This window comes from Rhea pennata, chromosome 1, assembly GCF_028389875.1.
Source record: "Rhea pennata isolate bPtePen1 chromosome 1, bPtePen1.pri, whole genome shotgun sequence".
NCBI classification, from domain to species: Eukaryota; Metazoa; Chordata; class Aves; order Rheiformes; family Rheidae; genus Rhea; species Rhea pennata.
This window is the reverse complement of record NC_084663.1, coordinates 171,905,996-171,921,175: the sequence shown is the minus strand read 5'-3', so window position 1 is coordinate 171,921,175 and position 15,180 is coordinate 171,905,996. Positions and strand designations below refer to the sequence as shown.

The window sequence follows — 15,180 nt, the reverse complement described above, 5'->3', positions numbered from 1 at the left end:
TGCTGTTAAGGTTCCTGAAGCTGTCACTTCTCCAGGTTGAACTGTTCTTCAGCCTCTTCTCACAGGGCAAGTGCTCCAGCTTTGACTGTCCTGCTTGGCCCTCAGCTGAATTCATTCCAGTTTGGTAATGACTTTACTGAACTGGGAGCCCCAAGCTGGGTATTATTGGTGTGGTGTAAGAAGTGCCCTGTAAAGGAGGAGGATAGTCACTTCTGTTGTCCTACTGACTGTGCCCCTGTTTGTACCACCTGCATGCTGCTAGCCCTCCATGCTCCCAGGGCACACTGCTGGCTCACATTCAGCCTGGCACCAGCCAGAATGTCCATGTCCTGTTCCCCTTGGGCAGCCTGTACTGTCACAGGGGTTAGTCCTTGCCAGGGCAGGACTTTGCGTATTTGCCCTTGTTGAATGTCATGAAGTTCCTGCTCTGAATGGCAGCCCTACCCTCCAGCATATCAGCTGTGCCCTCCGGCTTGTAGTTTGCAAACTTGCTGAGGGTGCATTTCATCTCATCCCCTGGTCACTGATAAAGATACTAAGCAGGACAGATCCCAGGATACATCCTTGTGGAGCTCTGTAACCAGCCTCCAGGTAGAGTATGAATCATTAACTTCTACGCTTTGAGTCTGATGGTCCAACCAGTTTTTCCCCAATCTCATTGTGCACCGCTGTAGAATATAGTATCCCAACTTTGATAACAGGATACTGTGGGAGACCAGGTCAAAAGCGTCTCTGAAAGCAAGGAAGTAAACCCACCATATTCCCCATCCACAGATCTAGTCATTTCATCACTGAAGACAAACAGGTTGTTTCAGCATGATTTATGCTTGGTAAATCCATACTTACTGTTTCCAATCACCTTTTTTTTCTCCTTCGTAACCCAGAAATAGCTTCCAGCAAGACGTCATCTGATTATCTTCATGTATTTGCCATTCTAACAAGCTGTATTGATTTTTTCTTTAAGTGCTAATCAGCAGTTATTTTATTGCCTGTAAATGACTCTGGATTCTACATATGCTTTTACTTCAAAAAAATTGGCAATCAAAGAATCAGTAAGGTTGGAAGGGATCTCTGGAGATCATCTAGTCCAACCTCCCAAAGATTTCCTGGTGCTGGTTCCACTGGCACTTGAACCCAGGACCTTCAGCATGTAAAGCAGATGTGATAACCACTACACTGTTTAAGCACACAATAAATCTATTTGGCAATAAAGTTAAGTACTTATATGCATTCTCAAAATTTATTAAGAGTTACACTTGTAATTAGTGAAGCCTGCTTACTATCTTTAAAAAAATATAGTGGGCTTTTTACAGGCATTTTCTGTCTTTATGCTAAAAATTACATTAAAAGCCTTAGAAATTTTTAAATCTTGACATTGTTCTGCCAGTTTTCTTGCTGCTACATAATCTGCATTACTTCAGTCCTTCCCCTTTTGCTCACACTGTATTTGCAGTCACTGAGATAAAATTGACATAGAAGTGTACATGTGTGCAATCTAACACTCACAAGCATAAGGGATGTGCTCTTTGCAAAATAAATTTGACCCATTTCCTTCATAGTTTGATTTTTATGTACAATTCTGAGGTGATGTGCAGTAGTAACAACCAATAGGGATAGGGTAGGAATTAATGAATATGTATGGAAAATGAGTGAGAAAAAGGTGTTTTGGGTTTTTTTTTTTCTTTTGGTTGTTTTGTTTTAAGAGAGACTTTTCTATCTTCACGAAAATACATAAACACTAACTGTTATGTTTAATGGAAATTAAATCCTTAACACTCACGCAAAGAAACTGTCGCTAAATCCTGTAGTCATGGTGGAGCTGGACAGGAGGCAGCGATTGACACCATACAGCTTTAGGCATCTGAATAGCCCTGCTAGTTTCTATAGGCTTCTCTTATCGTTAGTGAAACCAAAGCTGCTTTGGAGGGTGAATCAGAGCAGAAGCCCTAATACAGGTGCTCAGAACTGCACTCTGGGGAGGCTCCTCTCTCCATGGATTCTGGGGACAGTACAGGAAGACTAGTTGGCCAAGTCTAGTGCCAAAGACTGATTGGTGTAAGCTCTCCTGTCTGTGCAAAGCCTACACGTGGAGACTGCAGCTGTTCACTCAAGTGTGTGTGGCCGGGGTATGTTGGATGCGGTTTTGTGGTGATCTTGTGGGAGGAAATGTGCAAACTTAAATTCTCTTTGTTTCTTAAAACCTGACTTGGTGATCTGTAATTGGGCCGAGGGACCATTCTCACCTCGGAGCTGAACCTCAGCTCAGTCAAGCTGTTTGAGTAAAATGAAGACCAGCTTTTTTGTTCCCTAGGGTGCGTTCTGTGTCACAACACAAAACAGCAGTACCCAGTTCAGTCTCTTTCCTTGAGCCAGAAGCAGTCCCTTTACCCTAAGCGCAAAGCGTAGTCAGTGTGAGAGCAGACTATAAAGTACTGAAGATCTTAGATTTTGAAGCAAAACACAATTCTAAATGTTCTGCGTACTTTTTAAAAAAGTACTTCCTATTTGACCTTTAATTCTGTTAAATTTATTACGCTTTCTTGCTCTAAGGAGGCACAGGTTCTTCCACTTTCATCAGTGCATATACTTTTACTATTTCCTCCAAATAAAAACTTTTTTTCTCCAATAATATTGTTTAAAACTGGTATATTTTGAAAGTTTGCTGGTAAGTGCTACTAGAGTTTTCAATCTATACTTCACAAAAAAAAGTACAGAAAAATAGGACATGGAGCTATGCTTCCACTTCCAACATGGTAGTTAAAATGTCATTGTGTTTTTGTTTTTGTGAACTATGAAATGATTCAGAGGAGTATTAGGAAGCCTAGCATTTCTTCATTTCTTGACTTCCTGGGGTGCCAGGAATATTAAAATCTGTCTGAATCCTTAGCAGATGATCCAGACTTCTAATAGCATTTTTCTAGTGAGTCAGAAGGTCAAATGAATCATGAGGGGACTGAATTCCTCTCTCATGTTTGTCCAGACTTGTTTCTGATAATGTAATGTAGCATTGTTGTTGGTATATTTTAAATAGGATGTATGGATTCTTCTACTTTAGAAAAAGCTTCCATTGTGTGATTCAAGTTTGTCTGACTTTTTTTCTTTGCACGAGGATGTATTTCTCAGTCTTTTAACTCCATTTTCATGTAGCTTTTCTCTATTCTGCTAAGGGAATAAATGCTAATCGAAAAACCCTTCAGATATAATTTATGAAATCTTAATGAAGTTTGATATTCTCAGCTTTTCCATTTTCTGAATTTCAAAAAAAAAAAAAAAAAAAAAAAGGCTTATTAACTGGCCCTGTATGCTGACTGTCCTACACCAGTGGGATCACCTGCCAGTGCACAGTAATAGATTAAAAAAAAAAAAAAAGAAAAGAAGAAAACAAATCCCCCCCCCCAAAAAAAAAACCCAACAGTGTAAAGTGCAACCTGTCTTACAAAATAAATGTAGAATTCAAAGTCCAAGCTGCAATAAAATTTGCTCTCAGCGGATTTGTCACTACCGACAAATAAATAGAAAGAAGTGTAATGATATGACATCTAGCAATATTTTGAGCGAGGCCAATCTGCAATTGATTCAGAGCTAATAAACTATTCTAACAAAGCAATAGAGTAGGATATTCATGTCAGCAGAGCACAGAAAAAGTAAATAAGGAAGCCAGCCAGTTTATACTGGAGTTACCAAAGCGGAGCTCATATTTTGGGCAAACAAGAGGATTACCCAAACATAGTCAATAATAACTGAAATTCAGGCAACAGGTACTGTGGTGCTCTTTCTCACTACCTCAGACTAAAGGCGAGTTAGTGAAGGCAGGAGTAGGCATACTAGAGCCCATTTATTAAATGAACTAGCCAGTGTGTGAATGCTTGCAAATCCAAAAGGCTAATGCTTTGCCTTGTTTTCATAAGGCTAAATTCAAACATGACTTTGATATTAACGAAGTTTACTGACCTTATACAATGCGTGGTAAATTTTTCAGACTCTTTCAAAATCTGTCAAAAGCATTTATTTAAAAAAAATGCTCCCCTCCCCCCCCTCCCCAACACACACAACTGTGGTAAAAATAACTGTGACTGGAGACGTAATTTAATTTTTTTTCTCCATTTTCTTGCAGGTAGCCCTGCAGCACTTGGTCAGCTGCATGTAGATGATGAGATCATTGCTATCAATGGCACAAAGGTTTCACATATGGACTACAGTCAGTGGGAAGAAGCCATCACCAGAGCACTAGAAACTGGAAACCTGGTCATGGATGTCAGACGATATGGAAAGAATGGTGAGTTCTTTCGCAGGGCAGATACAGTGTGCTCTGTAAGGCAAATAAGCTTTGCCTCTGCTGTGCGTGACAGCTGAGAGTCCTTATTTCCCTTACAGTAGTCATGTGTATCTGAGCTAAGTAGTTTGCTATTGTGTCCGTTGCATTTTAACACAGCTTGGCTTTTTTTAATCTACTTCTGCATTTCAAATGTCTTCATAAGCAAAGCTGTTAAATGCTGAACTACTGATGTCTCTCTTATACTGTAGCCTGTTCCTGAGACACTGCACAGCTACATTGTGCAACTCCTGCACAAGGGAGCAGAGAACTGTCTTCTCCTGTTACACCACATAAATGAAGTGGGGTAATTCCCAAGTGGAGAGTAAATTTTTGGAACACCTCTCTCAACAGCGCCTTTTCATCCCTTTCTTCCTTCAGGGAAGGAGGGTCCAGTGCCCTTTCTTCTAGGGAAGGGTTTTGGTGGCCTGCCAGCTTGTGGTTGATGTATGTGCTATGATTTTGACCACTGACCCAAATATTGTGATATTGTACCTCTCAGCGTGGTATTATCTGTTCTGGTGAGTGAGAATTCCCATCCTGGCTGAGGGCCTCGCATGTCTCCAGACTTGCCATGAGTTTGATCAGGATACCTTTTTATAGTCACAAAAGATTTTTTTTTTTCCTGTGTTTGAAGCAAGACTAGTGAATTCTTTCAGATCAAAATGATATATAATTCTTTTAGTGGGAAGACAGGTAGAATAAAATATCAGCAAGTGGGGGAAAAAATAGTGGGGTGAGGAAGAGACAGGAAAAAAAAAATCACAGCTTGTATTGTGTCACAAGTGAGACTGTAGTTAGTGGAGCATAACTTGTCAAATTTAAGGATGATAGTGGGACTGAGATTATGATTTGTTTTTCCCTCATCAGTTTTCCTAGTTTAGTTTAGACAACTTTTTTTTTTCCCCTGTGTGTGTTTCCTGGGTAGCTTGGACATGAAAAAGACACTTTCTTCCTTGAATATTCTCTATTTCAAAATTTTCCATGTGGGAGCTGAAGTTGGGAGAATTTCCTTGGTTCTTACTAATAAAATAATTTTCAATAAATACTAATTACTTTGTAATGTTGAGCTGCTGCAGTCCGTGCTAGCAATGCATTTTAGTATACTTTTACCTAGCTTTTGACTAACACTTGCATTTTTGGGGAAGGCGGTCTGCTCATAAAAGCCCCCTTTTCTGTCTTTGCAAATTCTGCCTGACTTGTTTGTCTCCCTCTTTTGTTACATGTCTTTTTTTTCTGTTTTTGTTATTTGAATGTGTTTTCTCTAACTCTTGTTCTGTTCTTTGACATTACTGTCTACGTTAACTTCTTGATCTCCACATACCAAAAAGATTGGGGCACAGGCCAGCCTTCCCTGCCACACGTAAGGCATAAAATCCTCAATCTCACCAGTATGGGTACCAACATTATAGGTACATCTGAAAATAAATGGATTGATGCAACTTCTGGAGAACAAGTTTCCAACCTTTCAACCGTATCACCAAAAAGAGATTTCTCCAGCAGCCTGCAAAGTTCTGTGAGTATGTTTAAAGGGTCATGGTATTTTGGGGGGAAGAAACAAGTCAAAACTTAAGGCCTTAATAGGGCGGAGGGAGAAGAAAAACTGACTTAAGAAATCTTATTGTTACTTGTATATGTGCTTATTATAAGGAATTCATATTTCTACAAATACGCAGATATGGAGATTAAGCTAAGTATATCTTAAGGTAAATGAGACATGCTTTAAAGCCTGGCTACTGTCTGTTCGCGAGTATAGCATAAGTGTTAATCTGTTTGCAGTGTGTTTTAACTAAAATGTAAAAACTGTTTATTCTTTAGAAACACCTATCATCTCCATTATTAGTATAAGTGAAAGTTGCAGTCCTGAGGAACAGAAGTTGTACATGCTTTCAGATTATTTGCAAATAACTCACTGCCTGTCAAGGATCTGAACTGGGAGAGCTATCTCAGTATCTCAGTTTCTGGCATTTTCTTGTAAATTAATATTTTTTTTACTGCAGCTATCAGTTCACAGCTGCTTATTGATCCCAGCAACTACCTGCAGTCCTTTTATTATATAGTATACTCAGGAATTTTAAAAATAGATTCTATGCTTTTGGGGGCTTTTCTATCATTCTGAAATGTTTAATATACAGTTCCTATGAGAGTCTTGTTTGACTTCGTGATAAATTTCCACACAAAACTAATGAATGAGGTTTGTTTTTTGTTTTTTTTTTTTTGTTTTTTTTTTCTTTCTTTTTAGGATACAGAAACAAAATTGATAAATGGGATGCAAGGAGATCTTGGCTCTAATGAACAAAGAGGTAAACTGTCATTTCTTTTTATGTGCTAATTGTATGGGTTTGGAATGAGTGTAGATACTAAAGCTGTAATCATCGCAAGCTTTATACAGAGGGCTAAGTGAAACCTTAATGAACTGAAAGCTAGACAGATATCACAAAGATCTAATTGCGTCCGAACTGGGTGTAGTTTGCTTCTGCAGTGTGCTAAGCAGTCAGAAGACTGGTAACAAAGCAGTGACAAATCCTATGTCTCGGCATTAGTGGTTGTAAATTTAGTGCATGGTAGGGATGAAAGAAGCAGAAGGCACAGAGTATATTATAGCTACCACTGCATTGTGTAGAGACTGATCAGTATGACTATCAATCTATTTCATTGTCTGGGAAAAGAGTATTCAACTTTTTTCTAATTCAAATGTGGGGGTTATTCTTGCTTGGTTGGTTTTGGTTTTAATTTTTATTCCTGGAGAAAATATTGATGACTTCTGGTACTCATGATGCTATGAACAAATCTAGCCTTACTTGGTGACAGAGAGAGAGAAAGCAGGTATGTAGACTTCCTAATGGAACAGTAATCGTAAAACGGGAACTCCTTATTTTATCTTACATGTGCTTGGTGGTTTATAAAGGAATTCTCTGAAGAGGTCAGTTGCCCTCTGCAAATGCCTTTCTGCTGACTTTAAATGGAGCCTGTGGCAATTGGGCTCCTCATTTGGCATCTCAAAGGGGCTTAAATTAGGCAGGAGGAACCTTGAGTCCTTGTGGGACCTTGTTCTGTTGTCATAGTTGGACACTTTTAGTGCTAGAATTAAATACTAATCAGTATATGGTGTAACCTACTAAAAACTGTGGGTTTTGTTATGAAAGATTAGATTTGCTCTGTGTCCCAGGCTTTTTGAACAGGCATTGCAGTAGATTGGAGGTCTAACAAACGTTGTTTGTTATCCAGTGGTGGTGGTAATTTAAGAAAAGACAGCACCTCATTGACTTGTTTGTATTCTTTGTATTTTTCAAATAGCATCTGAACCTATTTCTTTGAAAAACTTAAAAAGACGGTCACAATTTTTTGAACAAGGTAAAACAAAGAGCTAACATCTCATGTACTCCCCATGAAATTATTTCTGCTGCACACACTTCCTAATAAGTCTCTGGTGTTGGGTATTATGCCTCTTCAGCATTGCTTGTTGCGATTATGACAAAGCAACATAATTAATTTCCCTTCTTTCCCCAGGGCCATCAGGTTATTCTTACAATTCATGGGTCTACCTTTGTGGTAATGGGTCTTTGTGTGTTCTCTTATATCTAAAGCTATTTAAATCCCTTATGTTATTCAAACTTTTTTCTTTTTTTTTCCACTGGGTAGAGTAAAAAGTATAGCACTCTGTTCAGATTTGCTACTACCTACAAAACAGAAAAATGTTGACTATTCCAGCAGAGACTAAGTGCAGAATTCAAAAAGATAATGATCAAATATTTAACAGTAAATTGGAGTTTAGATGGTGTTGCAACTCTATACTTTCATCCAAATTGACAGAATACAGCAAGTGGCTGACCTTCCATTATGTGGTAATGTCACTAGATCCTAAGAAAACCAATACGAATTTTGAATTGAATGTGCTATCTTTAAAGAAAAAAAAAAAAAGGCACTCAACTTGGTTTTGTAGGTTGCTGTTTGGTGTTTTGCATGTCACAACTCACATACTTTCACTCCTGTTGTATGTCTAATGCTGTCCTCAGACTATGTATGCTTTGCTGTTTGGCTGTGGCCTGTAAGAGTGAAATTCTGGCCCTCTGGAAGGCCCATGTGAGTTTTGCCAGCAGTTTTAGTGGAGTCAGGACTTTGTCCTCTGTGGTGATGGCTTTCTTTTTCAAGAAGTGATAAGTGAAATGCCAAAGCTTAAATCTGTGTTTATGATTGTTTGCTTTTAAATGCTTCTGTGTTTGCACTTGCAATGTTGTGGGGGGAATGAGGCTACTCGTTTTTTTTGCTTGATCAAATATTTCAAGTCTTGCTATTAATTTCTTTTTATTTCAATAAGTTTTATAGCAATATTTAGAATATTTGATTTCTGCAGAGGAGGAAAAAGGACATTTTTAGAGTGTACACTCAGAACATTTTTGTTCTTTCTTAAACCTGACACCTGAATGTTATAGAGAAATGAAGGATTCCTGTTTTTGAATCTCTATAGGCCAGCATAAGTTCACGGGGTGAGAAAAGGGAGCAAAATGTCTGTTCTCTCTGCCTGTTTTGCATTTCCTGGTGCAACTGGAAAATAGTTAATAGGGGATCAATTCCTATTGTCACTGAAGCTGTTCCAGTCCAATAATGAAGACAAAATTGTATATAAGTAGATTAGATACAGATCTGTGATTCATTAGATGTCTTTTGTATCCTAAATCTCACCACTTTCTCAGTTTCCAGTGTTCAGAAAACTGTTTTAACTCTTGCTTTTTACACATTTTTGTTTTTCTAAACTGAAATTTTGAGAGCTAAGTAACAAATCCCTAGCAATGAACAAAAATAAAGGTATAAGATGATGGTTAGGAAAAGATTACACTTAAATTTGTGCTTCCCTATATTTTCTCAATTTTTAATTCGTTTAATCTTTTAAAATCATGTTGTCATGGACCAAAAGCAAGTGTGATGGCCTCAAATAGCGTAGTTTGTGGTGAGTGTTGACAAGCTCACTGAAATCAAGTGTGTTTTGGGGGGCAGAAAAGGATGACAGTGGAAAGGGAAAATACATTATTTTGTGGTAGAGAAGTTGCCTGTGGAAGTCTATTGCTATTAAAGTCCAGTGCTTGACAGAGTTGAGTACAGTCATGCTAACAGCCAGGTATCAGGGTAACGATAAGTTAAGTTTTGCTGCAATAGGAGATGTACTGCTAATTCAAGCAGTTTCTGATGGCACTTGGAAGTATGTAAAGCTTTTCCACAACTGCACACATTAGTTGAAGACACCTAATGAATTCTGCCTTCGACTAAATGACGTAGGGTCGTGCACATATGGCTTACAGAAGAAGCAAAAATTAGTCAGAAATTGAGACTTTTCACATTTAAACAAGTCTTGTAATAACAAGTATGCTTCTAACAATTTCTGTTTTTGCTTTGCCTTCTACTTCTAAATACTACAGGAGGCCCAGAGACAGCAATGCCTGATGTAAGTACTATTTACAAACTACTTACTAGTGTGTAACCTTGGTGGTTTCAGGAAACTCCCTGCTTTCTATTGCTTTTATTTGATCAGAATTTTAAGGCAGTGTAAACTCAAACTGCTGACTAAAAATGTTTTAGCATATAAAAGAATGGTTACATTCTGTCTCTCTGAAAAAGACTAATTTAAGTTCTTGTCACTCTAAAGCTATGCTGTTTGTAATGGCTTTAGTATTTCTAATTAAAAAAAAAAGTTTTAAAATGTAGAGTGTCGATTACCTTGAGGGAAGATAATAAAGATATCTCATTTCTGTGCTATTTTAGCTCCCAGTCCCGTCAATTAGTGCTCCTGCTCGTCGTGTTTGGGATCAAGAGGAAGAACGAAAACGACAAGAAAAATGGCAAAAGGAGCAAGAGCGTTTACTGCAGGTACATAATACCTGTTTCATAATAATAACGGCTTCATAATCATAGGTGGCATTTCTTTGAGTCTAATAAGTGCCAGGGAAGAAAACCTTTCTCAACTCCTGCAACTACTGATGTTCTAAAAAGAGTTTCAGATACTTTCTGGGCAGAACGGAAACATGCACTAGCAATTACCCAGCAAAAAAAAAAAAAAGGGGGGGGGGGAATGCACTAGTGAGCTTCATGAAAGTGGCAGCAGTCTTCTCTTTTGAGTACTAGTTTTGTTTTTTAAGAAAATTGTCTCTAGGGTGTTGTCTTTCAATCTGAGGTGTTGTCTTGTATTTGGAGGTGAAGAAAAGGGAGCCAGTGCCTTGGCTAGATACCTGTTAGCATCCTGTTTGTTGGTCAACCTGATTCCCAGGACCTCTGAGTTCAGGAAGCTGAAGCTAGTGATGAATGCAAAGAACATTTTCACCATCCAGTTTGCTAGAGCTGGAGGAAAGGGTTGCAGAGAGAAGGGGCAATGTGTTTCACCTTGGGACAGTATAAAAACCAAACACATTCCAGAGTTGAATGGGCTTGTATTTCAATGTGCTGTGATCATTGCTCTAAAACAAATGTCTGAAAACTGAATTATGGTTAGTTATCTAAAGTCTGTTGGCTAGCCGAGACATTGGTGAACATTACTCTCTCTGCAGAAGCTCTCTTAATAAAATTGGCTCATGTAGCAAAGGATTGCAGTTTCAAAACACAACTTAGCTACCCTATTGCTTTTAGGATGTTTTAACTTCTCTCATTCCTCTTAGCTTCTAAACTCTACCAGGCTAGAGCTGTGCATTCCTAAATATGTGTATGTTCTCTTATGTTTTGGGTGCTTTATTTCACACTGTAAAGAAGTGACTTTAAAAAACAAAATTCGGCTCCTCTTTCCTTCTAGAGAACAGTCTCAGCCATCTACCATCACTTTTTTCTTTGTTTCTCTTTCTTTAGTCTTGAAAAACTAAATTTGGTCAGAGTAATAATGTTCCCTTTCTTCCCCAGGATTCCATTGATGATAGCAGAGAATAAATTAAATCTTTACTTACTTCTTGGAAGGAATACTTTTGATATTGTTAAGCATTTTGCTGTTCCCAAGACCTAAGTGGTGACTGACAAAACCCACTAAACCATTTTTTGTGTGCCTTATGTAATGCCTTAAGACAATGCATCAGTTTCATACCAAATCCAGTTATAGGACAAATTCAGAAGTCCAGAAACTGGCTTTTGTTTATATAAGCTTCCAAAAGATCAAGTGTTCTCTCTCAAACCAAATTACTGCCTCAGATTTCACTTAGAGAGCACTTTGTGTTTACCTTATTACTGTATCCAATTCCAAGTTAAACATAATTACTCTGTCTTTCAAGAAATACCTCACATAGCTGGATTTTGTTCAAATGGAAACTGAACTGTAAGGCAGGGAATACAACAAATATGAGGACAGTTGTTAGGAGACCTAGCATGTAAACCTGGATTCTGTGAAATCAATGACCAAATTCCTTGTGGTTGTATGTGGGCCAAGATTTCACTCATTCATGCCAGACCCAATGGCCTGGTGGAGCTCCAGCATGTTTTTACCATACCAGTCTGACTGTTCTGAAGCATATTAAATAAGAGTATTATATTTTATGCAAATAAAACATACCATGGTTCTTATTGTTCATCTAACTTCAATCTAATCTAATAGGAGAAATACCAACGGGAACAAGAAAAACTGAGGGAAGAATGGCTACGAGCTAAGCAGGAAGCAGAAAGAGAGAGCTCCAAATACTTAGATGAGGTAGGCTATGAATATGGCTTAACCTGTAACAGTGGAGTTTCATGGTCCTTTTTTTTTCCACTAATAGTAGAAATAGGGAAGCAGAGAAATAATTTGTTTTATGTCATGTATCTTCTCACTTTGAAAAATAAATACGTATGAAAACATTGTCTATGACTTGACAGAAAGAGGTTGCAAAGATAGGAATGAAAGAGGAAATGGGATGTCCTGCAGCCTGTTGAATTAGACTTTTTTCCTGATGGATAAGTAACTAATACCAGAAATATGTTGGCAAAAAGTTAGAACATGTAGGATATTATTGTGACCAGAATGAAAATGATCACATTTGCAGAATGATATTTAACTCCTTGTGTTACCTATCGAAATTCTGCTTCACTGCTTCATCATTACACTCATAAGTGCCTGACTTGTTATTGTCATCATTCATCCTCTCTCTGATAAACTTAATATTAAATCAACTTCAGCATTGCAATGTTTCGAAATATTGAATACATCAGTTTTCTGTAGTTGCCTGCTTTTGTGGTTGTTGCCTATAGGAAGATGAACACTTTTTTTTTTCCTGTATGTGGGAGATGTCTTCTCTATTGCTATAGGAGATCAAGGAATACTGGTTCAGTCATCCTAGCTAAAGCAGTTGTGTTTACATAGAATAATGAACAAGATGACTCTAATATTAAGCTTAGGACTTCAATAAGAAACCTCTTTGAACTGGTGGAGGACTTAGTAGCAAAAGAATGTAAAATATGTCATCTTAACTTTTAGAATCAAAGACTGGTCCAGTCTTTAATTGACATAGAATATTTGTTCGTGTCAATTAAAAGATTTTTAGACCATTGAAAGACCTTTTCTCACATCTGAGAGAAGAGTCATAGGTTGGTAGGTCTGAGGCTTGACTTACAGATGCTAGAGGGACACAGGAGGATGGGGACTTCCTCCACATGCAAGTCATGTGGAATTCATTGGTCTGGTACATGCTTGCAGTGGTTCTCTTAGGTAGAACTTAAGTTTCTGAGTAAGAAGGGTAAGCAAAAATGTTGGTGTATATATTGATTTTTTGTTGTTGTGGGCATCATAGAAGAGCTTGTTTTCAGTGGAGATGTGCTAACTTGAAAAATAAGTGATGTTTAGATGTTTTAGAAAGAAGAATGTTTTACACACTGGTGTAAAACTGGTGGACATACAGCCCATGGATTTAGTTAAGGTTGCTGTATGAGATGGAGCTGTTGTATTAAGAGAATGTTCTTGCAGACACTCGGAAGATGAAACCAAAATATACTGTGTGCATTGCATTGAGAATCTCTGGATTGCTTTTTATCCCAGTCTTCTGTTATAGAATAAACAAGCTGTTTTCTACATGAACAAGCTTCTCTGTTTAAAAAAAAAAAAAAAATGTATATATATATATATATATATGTGTATATATATATATATATAAACCCTTCCTTCCTCAACACTCTCTTTCTTTTTCTTTTTTTCCCCCCTCTCCTGCTGCAGGAGCAGACGGTTCTAAACACAATGTCTGTCCCTGCACTGACTCCATCAGTGTCCAGCTGGAGGGCAAGCACTGGAACAAGTGCCCCTGACAATGCAGAAGGAGATGGAGGAAGTGAGTCAGTGGCACGCTTGCTGCATGAGGAAGAAAAAGAACAACAGAGGAGGCTCCAGGAGGAGCAGCGGATCCAGAAAGAAGCAGCCCTCCGTTTTCAGCGAGAAAGGGAGTTCCAGGAGCAGGAGCTAGAGAGACAACGTAAAGAGCAGGAACAGCAATATGCTGAGGAGCAGAAGCGGCGCACGGAGATGGAGAAGCAGAAGCAGCACACAGAAAGGCAGAGGGAAGGATCAGTGGAGATGCCTCAGTACCAAAGGTCTGCTCTTGTGAAAGGAGTTGTGCTCCTCTCTTCCATCTGCGTAGAAATTAAATATTTTTCTAAGAGAGTGTAGAAGTCCTGAATGTATAAGTGCATTTGTGTATGATTCCTATCATAGACTAGTCATTCACTGCAAGGTACCACTTGATAGCCTAAACATGCTAGCTACATATACGTACTTCAGCAGTGAAATAGTAAGGGCCTGGTTGTGTTTTCCCTTAGGCATAGTGTAAGCATTGTCACACAAGTGTGTGTGACTGAGTGGTATAGTTTGAGGAAATTCCTCCCCTGTAATACTCTTTAGTCCACTTTGTTGCAAACCATTTTACCTTAGATAAACCTGTTTTATTTTGCCCTGAAATAGACTAGAAATAATTACATACGTGTTTTTGCGTTTTGGCACCTAGAAGCTGTTTGGTGATGGCTTAAATTGCTACAGACTGCCAATGCCCATTGCCATAAGTGATGTTTTATTGCACAAATCATCCTGCTGAGGCTGCTCATTCTTTTTAAAGGTAGAAGAGTAAACTTTCCCTGTGTCCTTTTAATCCATTTCTGCTGATTTTTAAACTGAAAGCGAAGTATAAATACAGTAATTACAACCAAATCAAAGATGACCTGTAGCACTTACTGTGAAGATTTGTTAGAGTCTCTGCATAATCTTGTAAATTGAAAGCCAGTTGTTCAACATATAAGGCTTTCAGTACTAATAGTAAATTAACTATTTTTCCAGCAAATACATATCTGACTTTCAAGAGGTTTCTCTCATTTTAGTTTGACGATGCAACAATACAGTTTAATTGCTGTGCTGATTACCCATCATGATATCTAGGTTATCGTGATATCTGAGTTAACAGATACTGGCTTAGGTATTACAACCTGTTAGAAGTATCCACTGTGGGTATTATTTATTCTAGAGGTGAAACAGTTTTTTTTTCTTCAGCAGCTTATTTAAATAAAGAAATTTAAAAAGGTAATTAATTCACAAGTACATGTTCTTGCCCAGAAAAGTTCTTACTACTATTACAGGTGTCATGGGAGATTAATCTAGCTGAAAGATTAGAACAATAACTTTTCCTTGTTCTGTTGTGCACTTAGCTAGTCATACACAAGCCAGTAATTTTTGGTGTTTCTCTTGAGGGTTTTTTCCCTTTGTTGTATAAGCAAAAAGAGATGACTAAAGATAATGCTTGGTGTAAGTTAAATCTTAGGAGAAGAAAATATGATTACAAAATTGCATATATTTGCAAGAGAGATTGTGAGATCTGGAGTTACTTTAACTCATGTTAAATTACTTCTGCTCTTGAGGTCCCTGCTGAGCGAAGCAGAGGCGCATTTGCTAAAAT

The 15,180-nt window shown here is 38.1% G+C and overlaps 1 protein-coding gene across 10 annotated transcripts in view; it reads left to right on the top strand.

Annotated features, from left to right (window-relative positions):
• Positions 1-15,180, top strand: part of LMO7 (LIM domain 7) — a 131,208-nt gene that overhangs the window by 103,700 nt on the left and 12,328 nt on the right. For 6 of the 10 annotated variants that reach the window (XM_062566891.1, XM_062566890.1, XM_062566887.1 and 3 more), the window contains 8 exons: positions 4,115-4,276; positions 5,644-5,828; positions 6,555-6,615; positions 7,823-7,864; positions 9,727-9,752; positions 10,070-10,174; positions 11,874-11,966; positions 13,461-13,831. In XM_062566891.1, the coding sequence (XP_062422875.1) occupies positions 4,115-4,276; positions 5,644-5,828; positions 6,555-6,615; positions 7,823-7,864; positions 9,727-9,752; positions 10,070-10,174; positions 11,874-11,966; positions 13,461-13,831 (1,045 nt within the window). Of the gene's footprint in view, positions 1-4,114; positions 4,277-5,643; positions 5,829-6,554; positions 6,616-7,609; positions 7,667-7,822; positions 7,865-9,726; positions 9,753-10,069; positions 10,175-11,873; positions 11,967-13,460; positions 13,832-15,180 lie in introns of all 10 variants that reach the window. The other 4 variants (XM_062566889.1, XM_062566896.1, XM_062566895.1 and 1 more) reach the window with 3 other exon arrangements.